This window comes from Juglans microcarpa x Juglans regia, chromosome 5D (assembly GCF_004785595.1).
Source record: "Juglans microcarpa x Juglans regia isolate MS1-56 chromosome 5D, Jm3101_v1.0, whole genome shotgun sequence".
In the NCBI taxonomy this organism is placed as follows: Eukaryota; Viridiplantae; Streptophyta; class Magnoliopsida; order Fagales; family Juglandaceae; genus Juglans; species Juglans microcarpa x Juglans regia.
The window spans coordinates 9,479,149-9,500,144 of NC_054602.1; the positions used below are offsets into that span (position 1 = coordinate 9,479,149).

General features: G+C 36.7%; 4 protein-coding genes, 1 long non-coding RNA gene and 1 pseudogene across 9 annotated transcripts; 2 read left to right on the forward strand and 4 right to left on the reverse strand.

Annotated features, from left to right (window-relative positions):
• The first annotated feature begins 281 nt into the window (after positions 1-281).
• LOC121264773 lies at positions 282-3,372 on the forward strand. Of its 4 annotated transcripts, none has more exons than XR_005940558.1 (5): positions 282-667; positions 1,232-1,737; positions 1,830-2,136; positions 2,231-3,090; positions 3,229-3,372. It is a non-coding gene; the product is annotated as an uncharacterized LOC121264773 (long non-coding RNA). The 4 variants fall into 4 exon arrangements; XR_005940556.1 differs by having other exon boundaries at positions 1,232-1,715; XR_005940555.1 differs by having other exon boundaries at positions 1,232-2,136.
• A 430-nt stretch (positions 3,373-3,802) lies between these two features.
• Positions 3,803-4,706, forward strand: LOC121264771 (BAG family molecular chaperone regulator 5, mitochondrial). Its single transcript, XM_041168071.1, has one exon. The coding sequence runs from the start codon at positions 3,852-3,854 to the stop codon at positions 4,533-4,535; it is 684 nt and encodes a 227-aa protein (XP_041024005.1). The 5' UTR covers positions 3,803-3,851; the 3' UTR covers positions 4,536-4,706.
• Positions 4,707-4,806: 100 nt separating this feature from the next.
• On the reverse strand, positions 4,807-5,194 carry LOC121264772. The gene has a single exon (XM_041168072.1). The coding sequence runs from the start codon at positions 5,192-5,194 to the stop codon at positions 4,907-4,909; it is 288 nt and encodes a 95-aa protein (XP_041024006.1). The 3' UTR covers positions 4,807-4,906.
• A 1,083-nt stretch (positions 5,195-6,277) lies between these two features.
• LOC121265649 lies at positions 6,278-10,476 on the reverse strand (annotated as a pseudogene).
• Positions 10,477-12,052: 1,576 nt separating this feature from the next.
• On the reverse strand, positions 12,053-14,443 carry LOC121266170 (rho GDP-dissociation inhibitor 1-like). Of its 2 annotated transcripts, XM_041169920.1 has the most exons (6): positions 14,194-14,442; positions 13,573-13,835; positions 13,405-13,471; positions 12,913-13,131; positions 12,670-12,794; positions 12,053-12,373 (listed from the first exon to the last, which is right to left on the reverse strand). In XM_041169920.1, the coding sequence occupies exons 2-6, from the start codon at positions 13,804-13,806 to the stop codon at positions 12,296-12,298; spliced, it is 723 nt and encodes a 240-aa protein (XP_041025854.1). In that variant the 5' UTR covers positions 13,807-13,835; positions 14,194-14,442; the 3' UTR covers positions 12,053-12,295. The 2 variants fall into 2 exon arrangements, with proteins under 2 accessions (XP_041025854.1, XP_041025853.1); XM_041169919.1 differs by having other exon boundaries at positions 13,573-14,443.
• Positions 14,444-16,358: 1,915 nt separating this feature from the next.
• Positions 16,359-19,525, reverse strand: LOC121266509. The gene is made up of 3 exons (XM_041170355.1): positions 19,232-19,525; positions 16,794-17,015; positions 16,359-16,666 (listed from the first exon to the last, which is right to left on the reverse strand). Exons 1-3 carry the CDS (start codon positions 19,418-19,420, stop codon positions 16,421-16,423), a joined length of 657 nt encoding a protein of 218 aa, XP_041026289.1. The 5' UTR covers positions 19,421-19,525; the 3' UTR covers positions 16,359-16,420.
• Between the last annotated feature and the right edge of the window lie 1,471 nt (positions 19,526-20,996).

Sequence of the window (20,996 nt, forward strand, 5' to 3'; positions counted from 1 at the left end):
ATGCGGGTAGCAGCCCTAGTTTAGATATCAAGAATACCTCAAATACTCTCACTACTATTCCTTACTTTATTATTATTTTTCACCTATTTTTTTACTATTCATTACTTTTTACCTACTATTTATTATTCTATTATTACTTTTTTATTATTTTTTATTATTATTCATAAACATTTTCAATATTTCTTAAAAATTCTCAATATTTCTTAAAAATTCTCGTTACCCAGACGTAACTTTAGAGCGGTACTACTCTGCTCATCATGTAATATACACTACTGGAAGACGAAGAACACCCGTTAATACGACTTGCCACCCCTCGCAGGAAAATCAGCCCAGAACTCGCTGCGAGCGAAAGGCCGAACCTGCATGGATAATTCCCGCATGCTCTTCCTCCAAACTCCACAAGGTAACCTTCACACTCCAGCCGTGGTTACTCATCCGATCTTCGACTGGTTTTTCTGGGCCAGAATGGCTCTGAAATCTTTCATCGAAGTCCATCCCGACTCCCACTTCCCCATCCAAAACCTCCCCTACGGAGTGTTCAGGGTTGCCCGGTACAGTGGCTTGACCGGGCGTGGCGATCGGGGACTACGTTCTGGATTTGTCCGTGATCGTCTCTTCCGGGCTCTTCGACGGCTCAATCCTGAAGAACTCCGATTGCTTCTCTCAGGTTCGTATTGCCAGTGTATCAGTGCTCATTCATGCATGTTACTGTGGAATTAAAGTTTTCGACAGATGAAGTTTTGTACAATTTCTGGTGACATGAACGTCGGTACCACTCTTTTTGTTGCTCAGAAACCGGAGGATAAGAAACGAAAGCAAACATCTACTAGTTATTCTCTGGCATGAATTTTGGAGAAAGTGAACAAATAAACCGATATAAGTGCTTTAGAGCTATTTAATTTAATTTGAAGTTTCCAATTCATTAAGAGATTGGCCGGGAATTTTAAGAGCTTTCTGAATTTATTATTTAATTATTACAATTTCTTCGACTGCGGTGTTAAACTTGGTGCTAGGAAAGGGAAAAAAACTCACTGCAAGAACAACGTAGACGACAGCTATAGCTAGCTGATGATTGCCCGTATCACCACATTTTTGTTGCATTACCATGAATTGCTGATATTCGGTGCAGAATATATGCTCTTTATCTCCTGCTCTGTAGAAAAGTTAACTTGACAGTTTGGGCAGAACGTGTTCACTAATTGTTTGCAATTTGCCATGTTTTTATTTCCAGCCTGATTTAAACAAGTTCCTGGCTATGGGACGTCCTGCTTGGAAAGAAGCTCGTGCTTTGCTTCGGAGACTATTGTCATTGTGAAAACATGTAAAGAATGAAATACAATGCACTCAAGATGCTCGAGAAAATGATACAACCAGAGAGGAAAATTTTCCTTTGTATTTCGTATTCTCCAACCTACTGTTCATTACATCTATGTGCTATTTATATCAGAAACTTTCCAAAGAATTAGATTACATCAACGGTTCAGATTTACACAAATGATTGTAAATGATATTTTAGACCTAGGACACTTGTAGCTCTTTCATTGGTTCTCTTGAAGACGCTTTTGGAAGATGCTCTTTGTAGCCGTTGTGCATGAGTCTGTTGTTTGCTTCTGGCTGTGGTCTGTGCTGTCTGGTACAGCAATTTGGGTATGAGCCTTGCCATGCGCATTACCATACGTTGTGGCTGCAGAGTTTGTCGTTGCTTCAATAGTCATGTATACCAACTATCAGTTTGTGGTATTAATACCCTTCGGTGCTTCATGTCAGTGGTGTTGTTTCATGTTTGTCTGATATTTGATGCTATATTGACAAGAAGTTGGTTTTGACAGCTACAGACATTCAGGCATGGAATATGTTCCTCTCGGCCCTTTTCTTGGAAAGAGTTTTGGAAAAAGATGAAATTTTATTACTCCAATTTTCAAAATTCATCTGGCAAACTTGAAGGTCAGGATACACACACTATGTCTACCTGCTGTCTCACTAAGGATTGCACATGTACTTTGCATACAAGTGGTTCTTTAGTCTGTGGAGAACTGAATCAATTTTGTTTACATACTCTTTTCAGGCACTACAATATCCCCATAGATTGTAACGTTAGATGCTCTTGAACCTTTTGCTTGTGATGCTCCCAAACAGGTAATTTTTAGTTCATTCTATTTTCTCCTAATTTCTTGCGCTGAATGTCTTCTGGTGTGGCAGCATGCTATATGATGCGTGCTTTAAATTGCAGGACCCTCCTCCTTTGCCATATCTGGCTGAAAAACATCCAAGAACTATGACATTGCATTGGAGGCAGTATATACTTCAATGCTCTCGTTTTGCAGATTGTCTTCCTTCTATATCATGATCCAGTGTTCCTCTGTTTCAAGTGATCAATTTGCTGTTCCAAAGATGATTGCATTCTCAAGAGAAATATGAAACTGTACTCTTCTTGCAAGGTTCAAATTAAACCCGCTGGACACAAAGATTCGTGTGTGGTTGCAAAAAGCAATTTCAAAAATTTGTAAGGAGTTACATTACATTCATCCTCTCTTACAGTCAACAGAATGTTCATAACTTCCCAGTAAATAGAAAGCTTTAGATAGTTTTATTTCTATATGGATCCTTTTTGGTATTCTATATGCACATATTTTTGCAGTTGTGTATATTATGAGTTGGTGTTTCTTTTAGGCATCTTGAACTACTTTTACTTGTATTTAGATATTAGACATTAACTCAACAGCTTGCTTACCACACCATTAATGGTTGCAACTGAAGGCCTGGCGATCTCCTTGGAACTGGGACCATCAGTGGACCTGTATGGTTTCATCTTATCTGTTTATTTTTAATTTTACTTTCGTACAATCATAATGCTGGAATTCTGATAATTTTGTATTCAAATGACTGTAACTTAACTTTGAAGCCTGCAATTCCTGTTTTGTACAAAATATAAGTTCAGCCACTACTTGTGCCTCCCGCGACAGGAGCCAGAATCTCTTGGATGCTTGCTAGAGTTTAACGTGGAATGGACAGAAACCACTATCCTTGAATGGGACACCTCGAAAATTCCTAGAAGATGGAGATGAAGTCATTTTTAATGGATTTTGCAAGGTTCTTAAAATCATACAGTTTCTCCAGTCCTCTTAATTCTGAATATCATACTCTTTGGAATTCATGCATCGATGTTCTTTACAGCATACTAAATTTAAGAATTTGTAGAACTAAAGCTTGAACTTTACATCATTTCAGGGAAATGGTTATAATGCTGGGTTTGGGGCATGTTCTGGAAAGATTATTCCATCACGTCCTTGAGGATGATGATGTTTTCTTGATATTATAGTGGTTAACATTTTCCTTTGGTTTATATATATATATATTTTTTTTCTTGTATATATAGATAGTCTAATCATAAAAAAAATATAAATGGTCTCAATTACAATTAATAAAAATGCTAGAAACTGCGCTACTATTTCTTCAATTTTAAATTTTAAAATTTTTATAAGAACAGTAGTTAATTGTCGTATTCTTCAAATAATATGGAGAAAGTTAAGAATATATACAATCGTCCAAACAAAACAACAGTTTAAAGAGGCTAATGGGATGTATTAGCCCGAAAAAAAGGTGGACTTTGCATGTGATAAAAGCAAGTTCATTATCCATTGGTCAAAAAGAAGGAGAGCGCGGGTCCCGTTTCAAAACGGACGGTCGTCACGCCACTGATTCGTGTTACGCGCCAACAGTGTTCAATAAGCTTTTACTACCGTTACATTAACAATGCATTCACTTTTTATATATGTATTATATTATATTATATTGGGTCCTTATATTTACACTCTCTCTCTCTTCAACTTCAAATAATCCTTTGGCATGAAATGAAATCCTCTCGCAAGGGCAGCTTCTTCTCCTCCTCTTCCACTGCTGTAACCTTTGCCTTCCATAATGACGACCACTCTACTTCTCCAACCCATCACAGTGTCACTGAGATTCCCATCCAGTCCTCCGAAGCCGCTCCAATCCCCGTCACCGTCCATCTTCCCCACCAATTCCAATCCAACGCCGCCGCCAAGATACAATCCACCTACCGTGCCCACACCATCCGCAAACTGTACAGAAAAATCTCGGCTGTCAACTCCGAAGCCGACCAGCTACAACGCTTGATTCAGCTGCAGGAGACTGTGGACGCCGTCAGGAGCGACGAACGCGCGAGGCTGAGGATGAACGAGGCGCTGATGGCTCTGTTACTGAGGCTGGACTCGTTGCCCGGTATTGATCCGACGTTGAGGGACGCGAGGAGGAAGGTGAGCCATCGGATCGTGGGGTTGCAGGAGATACTGGACGCGATTTCGGAAGCGAAGGTGCCGGGCGATGATCACTGTTATCATGCGTGGGGTACACCTTGGGGTTATGGATACGATGGCTTGACGAGGAATTGGGACGACGTCGTGGCAGAGATGGAGGAGGAGGTTTGCAGGGAACGAGGTGGTGACGAGATGGATAGGTTTTGTGCGCAGAATTTGGGGTTTCGGTGCTTGCAGAGGTTCCTGAATGAGCCCTGATCCTTTGGTTCGGTTTCCGTCGGGTTCAGCTTTTACCATGTGTATTATATATATATATATATATATATATATATATATATATATATATGAAGTTCTGTGTTCTGGAGGTGAATTGTTATTGTGGTGGATGGCATATATATGATGGGTTCTAAGAAAATTAAAATTAACAAAACAAAAAGTGGTAGGAAATTTCTCTCTCTCTCTCTCTCTCCCTCTCTCTTACTCAATTACTCGCCGAAGGAAGAAAATGCTAATGCGAAAAAGAAACTAATTAAAAACGAGAAGGAGATGTTTCTACAGATTGGAAATACATACACATAATTAAGGATATGGTTATACATGATCTAATTAAAACCAGAGAGACCTTTGGTCTAAGCGACACAGCTGCACTTGCACCGTGACATGCATCTCTTGCAATCGGAGAGTTTTGGGCTCCCACCGTTGCAATCACACCTCTTTACACAGTTAGACCTTGAGCTACCAGCCCACAAGCACCGCGCCATGCAGCGTATTACTGGCACGCATGATGGGCAGCCATACTTCATCTGGCTAATAATACAGTCTTTGCATTCACCGCCGTTTGGTGTGCAGGCCAGCATCCCCACCGGCGAGATCACAAGCAATATCATCAAAAGCATCATTGGCACCGGCACCTCCATTTCTTTCAGGTTGGGTATTTCTTTCTTTCTGCCATGCTCTTCGTAGCTTCTTCATTTATAGACCACATTTTCTTTATAAAAATGATGTTATGGGCCTCTTCGAGAATCGAGACTCATCTTTGGGATATACATGTAAGAAAGATATTCAATGCTTCATATCAGCACCCTACTCTGCTGTGGAAATTCTTACAACTGTTCGATGATGATCCAAGGGTACTCAGTGAATGTGAGAGAAATGTATTTATTTTTTGAGCTGGTTTAGGTTGGGTTGCTTGCTCTAGGCCTCGGTAACCACTGAATCAACTCATTTACTGTCATTAAATTTCTGCCATTTCTTGGTTTGCACAAAATGTCTATCTCATCATTTATCTCTATAGATTCCTCTCTCTTTACGGTATGACATACTTGCTCAGAAGCCACCGCCTTGAAAGTACCTCAAAAGTAATTATCTTTGGCTACTCTACCTACATTCGTGTATCTTGCAGTCGGTATTTGCGGGGCACGTTTGAAATATAAAGTCACGTGTCCAAGTTCTTGATCGAGTTTGTGTCTTTTTAGTGATTGAACTCCTAAGGTCTTTCCGAATCAAAATTATATGAAAAATGACTTTGCAAGTTTAGGGTGTCCAAATTCTGTACATACCTTTTGAAAAAAAAAAAAAAAAGAAAAGAAAAGTAGGATTCACTTAAAAATTTCTCTCTTTTTTTTTTTCTTTTAATGATAGATACCTTTTTTTTTTTTTTTTTTCATATGGCTTACAGAAGATTTGTGCACCCTGAATTGGCATATATCACTATTCAAATTAAATAGGCGTTGCTCACCCACCTTGCCATCTGGAAACTCAAGCAATTGACCAATTGCTTCATTGAAATCGGAGCTGTGCCGCACACTACTTTCTGTCTCGCACCTTACTCATAATTGTAACAGCCGATATCAAGAACTAGGAAATGTTTCTTATTCTGATCCAAATTTAGGTGCCATATCCAAGACATTGCTCAACCACATTTCCAGCAAGTATCCTCAAGGAGGAAGACAATCAAATAGACAATTCTACTGAAAGCATTTCCTTCCAACTGTAAAAACGAACAAAGATTTTTTTTTTTTTTTTTATAGGTATAAAAACGAACAAATTAGATTGTCCACTTCTCAAGGACGTTTCAAACAAATCCTCTCCAAACAATGATAGATACTCGTACAGAACTGCCGAAAATTCCAACACAAAAATATTTTGCCTTCAGAAATCTTTTGAATCATGCTAGCCTCAATTTCTGGAGAACCAAATGACTTTTTCCTTCCGAGCTTCCTACATATTGACATATCACCCACTTCCGAAGGTCAATTACTTCTATCATCTCTCCCATCATGGATCATCATCTGTCCGTAAAAATTACAATACCATTGCCTAAACTTAATAAATAACCGATACGCATTCCACACTGGAACTTGAGCCCCTATATCACTGCCGCTGTTCATAAATCTGCATATAAGCCTCAGAGAGTGCAACCATTTGAGGAAGTGTTTCTGAAACATGCAGATCCTGCATCTCATACCTGAAAATATTGAAGGTCACAAGTGTTGGTTGCAGTATTTCTTACATGTATGTTCAAATTTACGCAAATCTACGAAATATGCAGTTACCATAGTTCTTCTGACTTCTGCTGTACAAATACCCTGTAGAACCCTTCCTCGGGTTTACCATCATGAACAATATTGGCAACCAAATCATACTTTGAACGTAATTTTTCATTCCCTTTGGGTGTTGGCAAAGGAATGTAATGCTTCAACTCCAGGTTCTTCACAGGAAAGTTGACCGCCTTAAACATAACATCAGTTAGCACAAGGTACATGAGCTGGACAAGATCCACATATTCTGATAGCCCTAGATTCAGCAATTCAACTCTGATATATATATATTTACGAATTCTTACCCAATGTAGGATTCTTTTCCACAAAAAATTGTTCTTTGTAAATCGACGCATGTGGAGAATACATACTGGGGCAATCTAGTAACACGATATCTCATCCTTGCAAAACGAGGTCGGACAACTTTGGTGACAGTTTCGCCATCAAACTTCTTCAGGATGTTGAAGAGTGAAACCTATAACAAAATCAAATGAAAATTTTGGTCCACAAGAAACACTAAAAAATGCACATAAACCTGCAAAAGTTTTCTCTAATGTACAATAGAAAGAAGGCCACATTGATCTAGGAATAAAAATAATGATGCAGATGCTAGTGTTTCAGTCAATACTTTTTTAAAATTTATATTTTTTATGGGAAAGTTATACAAACATCTGATGAATCTTGAGCCCATGTACTCACTTTCCACCCCTTGTGAGAGGAGGAAGCTCACTTCAAGCCAAATTAGTTGAGTGTGTGACAATAATATTACTCCAATTAGTTCTCAGAATATAAAAGAAAACAGAATGGAAAATGCTTCAAAATTCTGTTATTATTCTTAAAAGATGATTGCATTGTTTAAATAGGGCCATAATAGGATTGGCCAATCCCGAGCAATTTTTAAACAGAGCCAAAGCGGTGCAGAATGCAGCATATGTAAATCATGAGAAAAGAACCCAAGTTAACCCTCTCTCTCTTCCCTTCTCTGTTTTTGTTATTTTCTGATAACTGAACAGGGCCTTAAAAGAATTCATCAATTCCAAGTCACCCTAGAGCACTACTATTGGCTCTCTAAATTTTACCCACCAATCAAAGTCGCTCTAAATACTGCTCAAAAGACAGAAAGCATTATTTAACCACCTCTCTGCCCTTCACCCCATGACTATAATCAACTTTTTTCAATATATATATATACACAAGCACACACACGCTAAGGGAGCAGAAAATATATCCCATTAATGTTGCAATCATACTAACAAAGAAATCAAAATCTACCTGGGTATTATGTTTTTCTCCATGACGTCTTTGACTTTGAAAAGAGGAGGTGGGGGCAAATCCAGTCCAAGTATTAAGAATGGCATTCTGGAAGTTTCAGTCACAACCGCTTCATGTTCAGTTCCACCATCGGTGAATATGGAAACAAAATTCTGGTAGTCACCATTTTCATTCTTCTCAGTGACAGCTTTGTTTTGCATCTCTTTCACTACCTCCAATTCGCCCTACCGAGTATATTGTACATTTTGGATAAGCACTGGTGAAATCCAGTGAATCCAACCACAAACAACAAAGTGAACAACAAGAAAATAAGGATAATATAGACAATCTGAAAGCAATCATAGATAATGCTTTTATTTTTCTTTGTTTTAAGATCGTTATGAAGTGTGTTAAGAAACCATGACATGAATTCAACCAGGTCTGACTGTGCACCTATCCAAAATCGTTTTTTACTGGCTTTCATAACTGCCTGCAGAAACTCATGTGGGCTCACCTGTAAACATTAAAAAAAAAAGATTAAGATGAATCTCGTGTCAGGAACAATTAATTCATTGTGGAAATCACGGGAAACAAACCTGTCCTTTGAAGTTCCGTGTATGCCAAATCTTTCGTGTGAGTTCTCCAAATCGATGAACAAGTAGAGATTTGCTGTGTCTATAATTTTCAGGGATAAGGAAAAAATTTCTTAAAGGAGTAACTCTCATCAAAGATTGTATTATGACATTCACAAAATCTGCCTCTTTAATGTTGTTAAGACCCACCTGAAATTTGCCAAACTCGATTAACATTTCAAATAGTCCGATTAACATCTTTACAACAAAACATTTTTTCCATACAATAAATCTCTACAACAGAACATAAATGCAATTTTGTACGAGACCAAAGATAGGTACCATTCCTGGGAGGTAATCAGAACCATCAAGTACCCTGGACCATTGCTTTTTCTTGTCAAGTTGTTCAACTTGTTCCCTGGTAAACCAGCATATATGGAAGCCGGAAAAAAATAACAGAAAATGAAATCAATAAGATATAGACAATAGAGTGTGACTGAAAACATTACATATCCTTATCACAAATATCACTGAGAAACTTAATGAACACACATGCAGTAGAAGTGCAAAGGATGAGTGGGGGACAATGTAAAATAGAGAAGGTATAAATTTCTTTTTGATAAACTAAGTCATAGCACACCTTGGACTCAGTACATGTCGAATGTCATCCAACGAGGGGTCGTCAATTTCATATCATTCGGGAAGGCAATAAACCTGCTCAGTTCAAAGATTGATGTAAACATGATGGCCTGCTTCGAGGCTGTGAGTATATGCGTGAGACTTTTTCCCTCTTCCTTGATAGTACTTCCCACAGACCAAACATGCGTACACATTCAAGTTCGACAGAGAAACAGAGCAGAACTTTTCAAAATCAAAATCCAAAACCTGCAAAACATAGAAGAACAAATGAAAATAATTTTTTAAAATGCTACTATGTGATTGAGAAATGACACACACACACAGAGACTAGAAATGCATTTAAATGGATATGTGCCAATTGCTAATATGCATTGAAAAGAAATCCAAGACACTTGCACACATCAAGATATAAAGAAGCATTTTACATAGAAATACCCCCAAAGAGTTCTTAAATTTTTTAGTATCCAAGACGGGTAGCATACATGGCGATTCACAGTATCAAGATAAGGACAGTCCCTCCGGCGCTCAACCTCCTGGCTTCGCTTTCCTTGACTGTATTCTTGCTCATTTTGATCAGCATCATTGCCATCAGCTTGTTGATCACTTCCATTGCCAATTTGCTCAGCCAGTTGCCTATACTCTTTCTTTCTGTCTCAATTTGGACAGCCCTTCTCCATTGCCTTTTGTCATCCTCCTCCTCATCATCGTCATAATTTGCTAGTCCAGCAAGAGGATTCACAATGGGGTGAGGAGGCGGTGATGGAGACAACTCCTCCACCACTCTTCGCCTCTTCAATTCTGATGTGAACACTTCCTCATCCTCCAGCAAACTATCATGTTCTCTCTTCGGTTTCATTTCTGTTACAGTTTCAGTAAGCTTAAATGGTATATTCATTCAATTTTTTCAAATGTATTAAATCTAAAAATAGTATTAAATCATAAAAAATATAACAAAAACAATTACTGAAGACGAAGAAATAATTCTTCCAAGTTTTAAGCGCAAAACTAACTCCGTTTGATTGCAAAGAAAAGCTATAAGTTTTCTACGCAATTGTTTTCCTAACCTTTACTGGAAACTAAGCCAGAGTGTTTCAAGGTTATAGGGTTTTCACAACAGAAATACCAATGCAAATGGAGCAACCAAAATAACTCAAACAAGTGATTCATAAACCAAAGATAATTCTTTGGCAAACCTGAGAGCGATGCTGGAAAGCTGACTGAAGCGAGAAGCTCAGAAGCAGCGGTTAATCTCCCCGCAATTCGGTCTCCGGATACTCGGAACGAGTAGCCAGTCAGGAATCGGAAACGCTCGAGGTGGCGCTCGAGAATGTGCTGCTAAGATCGGTCAGCAAGACGGAGCCTGTAGGTAGGGTATTGGGCTTTAACTCGGGCTTTTATCTTTAGGAAACGGCCCGTTAGTGCCTTGGCCCATTATTTATTTATTTTTCTACATATTTGAAATATTACTAATCTCATCTTATCATAAAATATCATATAGTTATAAATTCATTTTATAGGGAGTGAGAGAAAATGGGACGGTATTTTGAGAGGAATTTGTGTATTTTTCTTGCATTTTTAAGTTTTTTTTGGATTGAGTTTTAATTAATTGAGTGCATTTAGAAAAATCAGGCAAATTGAAGAACATAGGTACTTTGGGTGTAACTTGAGATTTTTGAGAAATTACAATCTAAAGTGAAAAATAAGGGAGATTTTATATGGTAATTCTCAATTTTTTTTTTTAATATGAAATAATTTAGGACAAGCCAAGAGCAGCAAGACTGTTTGAATTTGAAAAGCCACCTTGGAGCCATAAGGGTTCAAAACTCATTAGAAATCTTATCACCAACTCTGTAACGGCAGTTAGATTGGTGTCATAAGAAGCTCTTGGGTTAATTTATAATTACTTCAATACAATTGGTGAAAAAAAATATTAGTGAGTCAAATTGGAGTAAGATATGAGTGAAATGAAAGTGTGGTATATAGTATTTTCCGTCAAGTAAAATTTAAGAAGTCACTGAAAGTGTGAATGTATTGGATATGATTTTCACGAGGATGAGAATCTAAGGATTCTCACAACATGCATGGTGTGGATAAGTCCAACAAAAATGATCTTATCCGAGAGGATTATAGTATACTTGAGGTCACGCCATTATTACTGTGTGATCACCCATCTCCTACAGTCACGTGATCGGTGGATATCAAGCTGAAAATCGTCCACATGGTACCAGCTGCTGTGGTGGTCCTACTTTTGTTTTCATTGCATCAGGGGCTGCGTTTGTCCTTTGTTTTCTCACTCACTGTCTAATTCGAAACTAAAAGCTTGGCATCCTCTATTACGGAGATAACAAGTCTTAAATCTTATTTCAAACGTCTTTGTTTGAATCCATCCGATTATCTTATTCATTAATCGTCTTCCGGTAATTAAAAACTCTCTGTACAGTTATTTTTGTGTATTCTTTTATTTATTTCATTAATATGATTGGTTGTATCACTTTTTTTAATATAAAATAATTATTTTGGTCAATCACATCAGTAGAGTACATAAAAAATATATAAAAATAATTGTATATAGCAGAACTCGTAATCATTATCAAAATAAGAGAGAGAAGGCATGCAAGGAACAGAACAAGACTGCCATCATCAATATGAAAATAACAGGACAAAGAAGAAAGTAAAAAGTTATGTGCTTTGGCGAGCTTTAGTAGTTGGAAATTCACACAGAATAAAGAACTAACAAAAAAAGGTACAACTATGAGATAGCCTTTTTCTGCAATTTGAAATCCAAAAGCCCCCTAGTGAGGAATTGTTAACAAGCTTAAAGTATATGAATAAAGCTTAACATAACCCGAACTAATGACTCCTTGACCATGCTGATATGCATAGCAATTTAAAAGACCAGGAGAGGGAGACAAGGAGATGGAGACAAGAGACGCCCTCAAAACCTCAACTTTATTAACAAAGTGCCTACCAAATTAACAGGTAACAAGCAATAACACTGAGACAAGAGTTCTCAGTTTTAAGCTCCCTGCCATTCCTTGCGGATATCGAATGTGTAATTGATCTCCAGGTAGCACTTGTCATCATCGTCAACAAACTGAAAACAGAGAAGGAAAAGAAAAAGGACATGAAGGATATCAGTGAGACAAGTCCAACTGAGTAAGAAAAGTGATCCATGGCGTTCAATTTTCCAACACTGGATGGCCCACAATTTCGAATTTCACATGTATATTTATGATGCAGTAATTGGAGTAAATAAATTCATATATAGAGGTTGCATATATGCCAAAAAGTAAACAACTTTTATAGCAGAATTCTCTCAGATAATTTCACAGAATTAGAGTGTAAACCAAAGGCTAAAGGCAGCATAGAACATTAATTGGTCGAACCAACCTTACTTCTAGCAGAGTAGGACCCTCTGGCAAACATTCCTGATGGTGTAGTCTCTTCATGCATCTCATGTGTGTAAGGCTCTGCCTGAGGACTGAAGGTTCCAATCATTTCTTTTGTGCTGTCCACTGGAGCAAGGATTTTCATAAGACAGAACAAGTTGAATCCAGTGATTATAAGTGTACCAATTCTTAGCATAAAGTCCAAATACTTGTGTGGAAGAGAGAGAAGAGTAGAGAGAATTACCCTTCAGACCAGCTTTCCACACAGTGTTAGTGTATCTGAGACCCGAAACAATGTTATTGCTGACCTGGAAGGTGAACTTCAGGCTGTACTGGCTTCCTTCCTTCAAAGTAAACCACAAACCCTTGGGTTTCCCACTCTCGGGAATCGGGAGAATGATATCAGGTCTACCAGTCGACTTAATCGCAAGGCTCAGGATCTTAACATCTGGCTCTAGAGTCTCTATACCAACGAAAAAAAGAAGAAGAAGAAGCTCTTGGTTAATCTTGTATTATTTCCCACTCTTCTCGATCCGGGATGATCTCTATTAACTTAGAGCTTATGGGTAAGTTATGAATTCTGGTTTGAAGGGGAAAAGAAGAAGAAAAGACCAAAAAAAAAAGTGGGACCTCACAATAATGAAAAAACTCCAAATTTGTATTTTTCTCCCTCCATTTTGATTGCAACCACACAAAGTTCAAAGGCAAGCAATTTGGAGAAAAACAAAATGATTACCTCCAACAGAATTGATGTCTACACTCCCAAGAAGTTGTTCCTTCCATCTCCTCAAGCTCTCGTCATCCTGTATGATAATGAAACAATTTGAAGGCTTACAAACAAGTTATAATTAAAAGGTTAAAATAAAGGAGTATTTAATTCATGTAAATGCATGCAGAAACAAACCTTATCCTTTTCGATTTGTTCCTTCAGAGTGTATTGAGGACCCAACTCTATCTTCCTTCCTTCCTCATCTTCCTCATCCTGATCAGTTGCATAAATAGAACTCTCACTCATTTTCCGTACCAGCTCTCCGGATTCGCCTACATTTTCTTCCTCTGCAGCCGCTTTTCCAGTTGTCTTTGTTTTTGAAGCTTCGCTGTTTTCCTCACCCTCGTTGCTTTTCTCGTCATAACCCATGCTTTTGGAACTTGAAACCGCTTCGGCGGCTAAAGACATCAACAACCCATAAACAGTGACAAAAAGAACAAAATGGCACAGGGACGAGAGTCGCCAAATGAAAGAGCAACTCAAAACATAACAAAAATGCTCGCAAAGCTAAAGAACACAAAGAGAGAGCCAAACAAAATCCCACTAGGAAGAATCTCTAATGAAAACAACAAAGAAAATTAGGGAACCACAATAGAAAATGGATAATAATGATAACGGTTTAGAAGGGTGGTTGGGTCAGAGAATCCCAGAAAGGTCAGTAGCAAAAAATAAAAAATAAAAGAACCCACAAAAGGATAACCCTTGTAGCAAGAAAAGACGCCAAGAAAAAGAAGGGACGGGAGAGAGAAACTATTCGGGAAAGTTGAGGCAGAGAAGGAAATGGTCATGTGGTGATCCGAAATTCCGAACTTTCCCACTGAACAAAATACGTGGGCGAGAGAGAGAGCGCGCGCGAGAGAGAGGAGGTGAGATCGTGAGGGTCACTCCCGCACAAGCTTCCACGAAGACCAAGATTCGAGGAGAGCTTTTCAATTAGTTAAACTCCACACACTCGAATATAACGAGATGAGACAGCGTAGCCTAGGATTGGGGATTGGGTGGACTCAAGATGCCCCTTTGACCCTCTCTCACGGCTGATTTAGGTAACAAATGGATTTTTTTATATGATTATAATTAAAAAAATTCTTCATATCAATAGCTGTTCACCGCTTCCTACTCCACTTTTTATGAAAAATATCTATATATTTTATGGAAAAAAAAAAAAATTCACATCATATATAAGGTGTGCGAACTTATTTATAGCAAAACTCTTATAATTATTATTTTGGGTAAGTGGGTATCCATTATTATCATTATCGTAGTAATTGGCAAATTTGTAATTTGGAACATGCTTCAGCTCCTACTTCCTTTTTTCCTTTTTAAGGGAGAAATCTGGTTTGTGATTCAGATGGTTGTAATTTGTAGTGCCTTTCTCCCTGCTGTCCTCCCCCTACCTAATATAGTAATGAAATGTACAAATTTGAATCTCAAAGTCTAAAATTATTCGAATTTGAATCTCAAAGTTTTTAAATCTTCTTAAATGAGAATATAATGCGTGCATGGTCTACAAATAGAAAAACTATACAAATAGAAAAACTATCTTATCAAGTTTTAATACAATTTTTTTTGTATTCTTTTTATAGAAGTGCTACATACATAAAAAAAATTACACAAAAATAAATTTATAAACTGATGTGGTTTCATAGAATTTGTTAGATCTACTTTACAATCAGACGTATCATATCAAACCACATCAGTTTGCGAGTTTACTTTTATGTAATCTTTTTGTGTCTAAATTATTTTCCTTTATTATAAGATTCATTATAATTTTAAAAAAATTAAAATATTAATAATTTTTTAATATTATAGTTAATGTGAAAGGTTTCAGCGATGTGTTATGTATGTAAAAAATGAGTCTTATAAATAAAAAATTTCATATATTTTTTTATAAGATGTCGTATGACATCTATAATCTTATTATAAAACAATTGCATGCCACTTATTTTTCTCTCTTTCTTTCCTTACTCATCCTTTCGTAGCATATACGAATAATTCCTTGCATCAATAAGCTAGTGAATATAAAATTTTCAATTTAAAATAGTTCCAAAGCATAATTGAGATGATATTTTAAAAAAACTGTGTTTGAAAATTACATGATCATTGCATTAATTTCAATTGATAACATAATAGCCACATTGTATTATGCAACTAACGCCTGGTGAAGGCCTACAGCGCATTAAATTCTGTACCAACTGATAGAATTTGGCATGGTTTTTGGTTGATTGAAATGATGGACAGGGTCCACACCTGCTCGTGCAAACCTTCATAGTCCTCAGAATGATTAGGTTTTGAGGTACATTCATGAATTTGGCCCAGCATTGCTGCTTCTAATTCATGACATAAATAATGTCTGCCAGATCAACTCTGCTATGCATTTCCAAATTTCTATAAAATATTTACCAGCAGAACATTGTGCAGACTCATTTTCTGAATGATTGTCAAGGGTCGTGAGGATATGTTGGAGTTTACTATTCCTTCATATTAGCTAATGATACAGAAGTGATTGATTAGAAAGCAAGCAATCAACTCCTGATTCCTGAATGCAGACACAAAAGGAGATCATCATAAAACTTTAACATAAACAGCACCTTTTCCACTACAATAACTTACTCACCATGGGGATTAAGCTTGCATCCCTGTTGCATAATTATTGTCCTATTAAGGGCATGATTCTTAGCAGAGTGTATGAATTGGGTAATTTTTTTTTTTTTTTTTTTTAAACCAGATATGTTACATTCCATCGCAGTTTCATTTCCAGTGACAATTAAGGGATGGAAATAAATTTATTCAGGTCTTTCACAGACATATTTTTCAGCTCACATGTTAACTACGTAAGATTGTCATGCATAACAATGGGCCTTGCAAACAAACTCATGTTAAAAAAGAGGGAATAACCACTGACCAACTTGGATAAAAAGCGGATACCAAAAAAGCGAAACTCATAATAGGGGTAAATAACTTTGCTTTGTTCAAAATTCAAAAGTCATGGTGTACAAAACAATTGCCACATATCACTGGCTCCCCATTTTCTCAAAACTCTCTCTTTAGCAGAGATTTGGCTGTAGTCACCCTTCTTTGATGTATCAAAATCAACACGACTATCTGGAGATGTCTTTCCCAAGATTCTTGATGTTATGAAAGTGAGTGCATTTCTTGGTCCTCGTAAAGCATACAGCAATGGGTTGATGATGACAGCAAGCAGCAACTCACCCTTTGCAACTATAAGATACTATGAATGCATACAACAACATTACGTATGTGAGAGAGAGATAGAGAGAGTTCATGTTCATACTGGTATTCTTGACAAAACACAATTTTGCAATAATTTTAAAAGCCAGAAGAAGGAAACTTCTTACCATTACTATGATACCCAACACAGTAAGAATTGCTTGTTGTGCTTCTTGCCAGAAATGGTCATCATTGGACCAACCAAATCGTCTGCCCCATCCAAACCAACCACCTCCACCAGCATCACCGCCTCCACCCGCCTCCTCTCTCCGCTTAATTTCCTTGTTCCATTTCTCAAATTCATCTCTCTTTCCACCAAGTGCACTTTCTAATGCTTTCCTAGCTTGTTCCTGCAACCAAGATACAGCAAAGCTAAATTGATCCTAGAGGGAACAAACCTTAATTTTAAGTTCTCAAGCTTTTTTGTCTGCCAACCACCAGATGATTAGGTCCGTATATAAAAAAGAAATCAACTGGGAAAAGAGATGGACCGCCTGTCAGTTTAATGCAGACATTATCATAAGGAACAAGCTCCAATCAGATCTACACAATGACAGGACACCCAAATGGTCTCTTAATGTATATCTAATACCACTTCCTCGTCATGTACTGATCTTTGACAAGACCAAAGAAACCTCGTTCCAACTACTTTGGGTTGGCTACATGTTGACCATTCAATCATATCCATAACCATATGTTGTGTAACAACTTAAGGAAAAATTAAATTGGGCTCATACTCCCAAAGGAATATTTAAGCTTACAATTGGAGCACCTTGAATCATTATAAAGCCCAATTGCACCTAGTAAAGAACCAATGTATGACTTGACACTCAATGCACCTTTATCATACTCATTATCTTCTATCATACTTCTCCCACTCAATGTGAGACTTAGGAGTGGTTTGGATTCAGAGATGAGTTGAGATGGTTTGTAAATAGTAGAATAAAAGTTGAATTATTTATTATATTTTGTGTGGGGATTTGGGCAAGCTATTTTGGGATTTTAAAAAGTTGAATTGTTTATTATATTTTGTGTGAGAATTTGGGAAAGTTGTAATGATGAGATGAGATGAGATGAGATGAGTTGATGTGGGTTTTGAATGCAAACAAGGCCTTAGTATGGCATCACAACCTCTCCCACTCAAATCCCTGATGTGCTCATCATGGCCCGTGTGCAACTGAGTGTCCAGTGTCACATAGTGTTATTAACACGTCTCTTATACCATTTGAAACGACCTAAGAAAAGCCCAAGATACATCTGGACCGATACTCTAAAATGACTGGAAAGGTTATAATTAGAGTCCCTTGAATTATTGTAAACCATAAGAATTTCTCCCTTTCAAACAATGTGGGATCCTATTTACGACCTTTCTACCCTCAATCCGGGGTATTACATGTTATGTCAAATACTGTTGCTCATCTCTCACTGCCTGGGTGTGAAACAACACAGATCGCTGCCATGAATAACCCAAGAAAAAACTAATTTTCAGGATATAGAATTAATAGAGATTGATTAATAGTAGGTAACGTTGCTTTATAGTCAGTAGAACCTACCTTTCAAGACTGGAACAATCCAAATCATAACCCTTGTCACAACAAGGCCAGATCATACCAGACATGTTCACCTCTTTTTCTGTATAATCATAAATGCCATTCATGTTTAAACAGAAACTGGCTGATATTCTTTCCTTGACAATATTCTTGCCATTTGCAACTAGACTGGTTCGTGTACCATACTCCATACAAAGGACCATGACATTGGAATTGTTAGAAAACTGAGTGGGATTGCTTATTAATTACCGTGGAAGCTATTAATAGTTATTATACAGGGTCCAAAATAAGTTTTGAGAAATCAAGAGAAAAGTTAAAACTGATGGAGATTATTCAGGAGTTGGTTGGGGTAATTGATGATTTGAGTGGCGGACCACAATTTTGTATGTCAAAACCATGATCATTATATATAATGTTTAGAACCTTATCCATTGCCCTAAAACCCGAAAGTGTTTGCTTGAGTTTCGTTGACAGTCATTGTTAATCAAACCATTTCAAACATGAGGTGCAATGTCCAAGGAGTCAAGCAGTTCGTGTGCAAGGGAAACACTAGATAGGGCTTGATCCAGGTGCTAACCAGTTCGCGTACAAGGCAAGAACCAGCACAGACATTACAAAGCAGGCCCAAACCTCCCATCAGGATTTGCTATTTAGACCTCTTTGCTTAAAAAAAATACCCAGTTGGGTTTACATAGCTCAAATTGTCTCTCTTTTCCAAAATCACACTTCAATAATCCCAAAAGGGAACCAGGGTTCTCATTTCCAAGTGAAATAAACGTTTGATTTTTCGACTTCTTTTATTAGAGAAATAAATACCCACTTTGGTTTATATAGCTCACTTTGTTTCCATTTTTCAAAACCACAATTCAAGAAGCCCCAAACGGGACCAAGGCAATCATTTCCAAGCGAAATGAACAACTTCACAAAACCCTACTGAACTTACAACCAACATCTTTCAAGCTTTCATATTATCAAATATGCCGAGAGATTCCATTAAATATGCAAAACTTACGTACCTCTTTCCTGTTGCCAGAAAAAATGCAAGAAACTCTGCCGTTACAATGGAGTTCCTTTTGTAAAGAGCTCCAGCTCTGGCTTGTATTCTCGTGGCGAGTCGACAAGGTGTGTCGGGTACGAGGTAACCCTGAACCAGTCGACGACGAGACGGTTGGATTTGGTGCGCTAAGGCTCAGAAACTGCGCCATGGTTTTCGCGTTCCACAACGTTAGGACTTATGGAATGCTCTTTGTTCGGGTTCAAATCCGCGTTTGTTATCCTGCAGTGTGTTTTCTGTTGACGTTGATCTGAGCCTCTAATTGAGTAAGATTACGACTGTAATTTTTTTACAATTTATTTTATTATCAATTAATACAATCAGTTTATTAAAAATAAATTTGTAGTTCCTCAATTTCTTGTGATTATTTTCCTTTGTAATTTTTTTAGAAAATGAGTCAATTAATTATTTTACAACTATAATTTTATAATTTTAAAATTTGGATACAAAAATGCTTCAAACTCATTTCATCTAATCATTATAATTTTTTCAAATTTTCTAGTAAGTCTCATATAATAAACAATTCAATTTTTTAAATTCTAAAATAATAATAATATTAAAAAATAATATTTTAACAATATTTTATTTAACTTTCATCTCGACTCGTCTCATCTCAAGACTTAACTCTCTATCCAAAACTCACTTTATTCTCTCGTTTACATCTATTATCTTTGTTGGATTATTGATTAGTGTTAGTACTTCCATTATTGTACTGGATTTTAGCTCCAATGTTTTTTCATTCTAAATAAAGTTAAGAGTTGATATATGATTTATGAACAATGTCAAATCTGTATAGTATAAAGATAGAGTAACGAGATCCCCTAAAATTTTATTGTCTTCGTTTTTGGAGTGAGATACCCTAAAATCTTTGAGTGAATTCTAAGGCATTGTCTATTTTTCTCTAACTTTTAAGGTTTCAAAAACTTTATAGGATCAAAATCCGTCATTTTCCTCCTAATCAAGTTTTCGATCATATATGCTTGAGTATAAAACCAAATTGCGATAGTTGTAAATTTAAAAAGAAAAAAAAAATATTACAACTATAAAGAAATTATAAATCTACAAACTGATATATTTTTATACGATATATTAAATATATTTTATAATAAAATTAAATTTATAATATAATATATCACATCAAAATATATTAATTTATAAATTTACTTTTATAATATCTCTCGTTACTAAAGCATTTATCATTCCACCAAATACTCATACCGGCTATGGCAGCCTTCACACGCGGCTATGAGTTCATGCTCATAACGATCCAGTGGGCTCTTGTTGGGCCTTTGTTTAAATGGTTAAACGCGGATGGATTTGTCGAACAAAAGCGACGATCTTAAATTGAAAGATACTTTTAAAAGCATATTAAAAGAAGATTAATTGAAATTTATTAGAGATTTTGAGTTTGTCACACAACATCTATAACTTCATTAGAATACACTAATATATCACAATTAAAGACAGAATTTTCCATTACCATGTGTTTACAATAAAATCATTATACAACATCCACGATTTTATTAAAGTGTTGGAATTAAATACGCAGTTGAACTTTGTTACTCATCATTCTCACACACCACATTTATTTTTATTATTATTTATTTTATTATTCATAAACTAATTGATTTATTCTACTCATAATTCATATACTACACATTTGGTAAGAGAAAAAAAAAAAACTCTATGTATAATTACTTTTACATACTTCTTGCACACTCTACTGA